Source organism: Dipteris shenzhenensis, chromosome 24, assembly GCF_047967505.1.
Source record: "Dipteris shenzhenensis isolate YYH24624 ecotype China chromosome 24, Dip_SZ_1.0, whole genome shotgun sequence".
NCBI lineage: Eukaryota > Viridiplantae > Streptophyta > Polypodiopsida > Gleicheniales > Dipteridaceae > Dipteris > Dipteris shenzhenensis.
Window position 1 is genome coordinate 43,079,688 of NC_141619.1, and position 3,619 is coordinate 43,083,306.

Sequence of the window (3,619 nt, forward strand, 5' to 3'; positions counted from 1 at the left end):
TGCTTTCATAAGGCATCACTTTGGCCCATTATTCCAACACACTGTGGGCCAGCCTATGTGCTACCCATCTATTAGCTAAATATGTTTCCTATGTAACCACCACTAATGATAGGATCATACATAGATACAAAAGGTATGATGCAAAGAACTTCACATATGCAACCAAACTTGGAGTAAAAAATGTAGCCACAATTATAGTCATCTAAGGCAGCACTTAAGCCCATAATTCAACCCATAATGTAGCCACAAGTATGCCTATTTAAGGTATCACCTTGGCCCATAATAGCATCCCTATGTAGGTTGCATAGCAACTAAATATGTCACCTACATATCAACCCTAATGCTAGCCACATGATAGTTACATATATCGCCAAAGTGTCAACCTTATTGCTTCCGATAAGATAGCAACTCATGTCCCTACACATGGATAACATGATAATAAGCATGGATTTTGGGTATCTATTATATGTATTTAACTGAGATAACCATCTGAACTCACTTTTAATAAAATTAACACACTCTCTAAATGCAAAATTTCTTGCATTTTGGTTGGCCAAAGTTTTGTAAGCAATAATCCATTTGCAAACTCTGTCCTCTGAGAGCATATTATGCATAATCTTTATGTGGGCCATGAAAGTTCTCGCTCAAAATATGTACATAGCAACTAAATATGTTGCCTATGTATCAACCCTAATGCTGGCCACATCCTATGTGCTACCCATCTATTAGCTAAATATGTTGCCTACGTAACCACTACTAATGATAGGAGCATACATAGATACAAAAAGTAGGATGAAAATAACTTCACATATGCCTTTATAAATGTAGGCATCTGAGTACATATACTTGTCATGCATGTGATAATTTTGGGATCTGTAGCATGCTCGATAGTCTTGCAAAACCCTTCAATAGCAGACGATGCCTTGTAAGGAAAATTCATGATTTTTCTTTTTTTTAAACAAGAAAACAAAAGATAGTCAACCCACCTACAGAAGACCTCTAAAGAGACTTTTGGAATATTCCTACTAAGTGAATCAAGGTAAAATATGGATGGGGAACTTGGCAAGCTCCCTATCTGATCCTTCCCAGCCTTAGGATTATGCAAAACAAACAAACTCCAATGTGCACTGTAGTTTCATACATTTGACAAAATTTAACATATCATTATGTTCACACAAACACAAATGTGATAGAAACACAAATCTCTTACTTCATCGATATTCGAATGCATATACTTACTTATCACAAAGAGGGAAAAATGACATTTTATAAATCGAAAGATCTTGTGGATGTAAGTGTCTTGCTAGTTTATCATTGGCCATCAAATATTCTCTATTTCTGGTTTTCCTACTTGCAAGTGAATACCAAAGAGGCTTCTCAAAGAAGTACTATTGAAAGATATTTGGAGGAAGTCTATAATCCAAGAACCTAGTGTCAAATAAGTTGAATACATTAGTATCACACCAAAAGATTTGTCACCAATAATAAAAAATATTAGCTAAAAGGCAATGTATATCTTACATGATAAAAAGGTCCATATGTATTGTGTTGAGCTCTTCACACATAATGTCCTTTATTAGCGTCTCATTGCAATCTATAGTCGTTTCTGGTTTTGCTAATGAGTGAAAGCAAACATTTTGATACCTAAAAATCAAGTCTCTTGTTAGCTTTGAAGACAATAATGGCTTTCTTTTGCTTCATTGAATTCTAATCTTCATCTACGAATTTGAAGATATAAGAAGGTACTATATCTCTTGCTGCCAAGATTCCTAAACTTGATGTTGTAGCCAATCTTCACCAAAAACCTTATGCATTGAATTTTTTGGATTTCTTGTCAATAGTCCAAAATAAAAGGGAATACAAAAACTATGTCATATACCTCTTGTTTTCAGGACTCCTAACCGTGATATTGTAGCCAAATCTTCACAAAAAACCTTACGCATTTAGATTTTTTGAGCTTCCCTAACTGTCGAAATTTCTACAATCCAATATAAAAAGAAACAAATAAACCATATTATAAATCTTTTTTTTCTTATATATTAAATATATAAACTCAACACTACTACTTTTTATTTACGAAATTCTACACAAATTATTGCACAATACTAAAACAAACCTTTTTAATGGTTCCAATTTGCGTTGCACTGGAGGATTGCAAATGCAAATGTTTCAAAGCCTGACATCCAAAGTTCCTTTTGAATGAGAAAGAATGTGACTACAGCATATAATATGACAAACTGTAGACACGCAGTCAGTTGGCTTTTACGTAGTGGCTGGCAGTCTGCAACGGTCCCTCGTGGCAGTAGTGTTATCATTCACGTGTCCCCTATCGCCGTGCCACATCATCTTCGACCCCCGCTCCATGTCATCTATGTACTACTGCGTCACACCACGTCAACAAATATTGCGCCTTTCTGCTCTGTCCTTGATGCTGCAGTGTCATGTGGCACTCTCCTCCTCCTCTTTTCTCCCCGAACCTCCCTCCTCTCTCCCCCGAACCTCTATATTTCCTCGGTAGACCTCCAAATCCATGCCATGTGGAAGGTCTGGGATTAACAGCCGTAATTCTCCCCGAACCTCCCTCCTCCTCCCAAACCTCCCTCCTCTCTCCCCCGAACCTCTATATTTCCTCCCGAGACCTCCAAATCCATGCCATGTGGGAGGTCTGGGTTTATCAGCTGTAAGAAATATGAGAGATGAGAGATGAGAGATGAGAGATGAGAGAATATATAAGAGATAAGAAGACAAAGTCGTGGCCGTGGTCCTGCATGGTATGGGCGGGATCCGGATATCTGCACTCTTAAATGAAGTCTACAATGCCGTGATTTCGTTCAATGGGAAGGACCGCTGCGATGTTGTATTGGGGGAGAAGCCTACTGGAGAGAAGATCTTTTCCTTGCAGAAGAATATGATAGAGCAGTTGACAGGGGAGATATATAATGAAAGCTCTAATGCATCAACTTCTAGGTGTCGGCTGGCACAAGTCTTGTCAAGTCGACGTGCAGCGTGCGTCATCTACATTGACAATGTGTTGAGCGCCGATAATTTGAGGGACCTGCTTCCAGAAGAGATGATCCTAATTTCTAAAGGTAGCAGGCTATTGATAACCACGAGGGACGAGAGTGTGTGTACCGAGCTGCTTACATCCAAACCTATGAACATTGATGATGTAAAAACTTCGCCGGTGGAATTGCTGAGCCAAGAGGGAGCAGAGGAGTTGCTTTGCTTGCATGCTTTTGGAGAAAATAAGCCGCCGTAGACGTTTCCGAATGTGGGTCTTGTGAAGGATGTAGTCGATGCGAGTGGGAAGTTGCCTTTGGCGCTAGAACTTGTTGGAAGACAGCTTTGGTGGAATGGCAGTGTTGACGAAGACAAATGGAGGCGTGCGATCGAGAATCTAAAACAGTGCAGGAGTACTCCGGTAAATGGCCAGAGGGAGGACAAATTGTATTCTGCTCTCCACTTCAGCTATGAACAACTCAGTCACAGCCTTCGAGATGCATTCATAATGGTGAGCACTTGCTTTGTGGATGAGAAATGGAGTACGTGGAAACGATGTGGAGTGAGACATCGCTCAAGGATCTGGCGAAGTTGGCTTTGGTGAAAAAGAAGATGCAGG

At 39.6% G+C, this 3,619-nt stretch overlaps 1 protein-coding gene across 1 annotated transcript; it reads left to right on the top strand.

Annotated features, from left to right (window-relative positions):
• The first annotated feature begins 2,773 nt into the window (after positions 1–2,773).
• On the top strand, positions 2,774–3,259 carry LOC147886625 (uncharacterized). The gene has a single exon (XM_087395288.1). It carries the CDS (start codon positions 2,774–2,776, stop codon positions 3,257–3,259), a length of 486 nt encoding a protein of 161 aa, XP_087251414.1.
• The last annotated feature ends 360 nt before the right edge of the window (positions 3,260–3,619 follow it).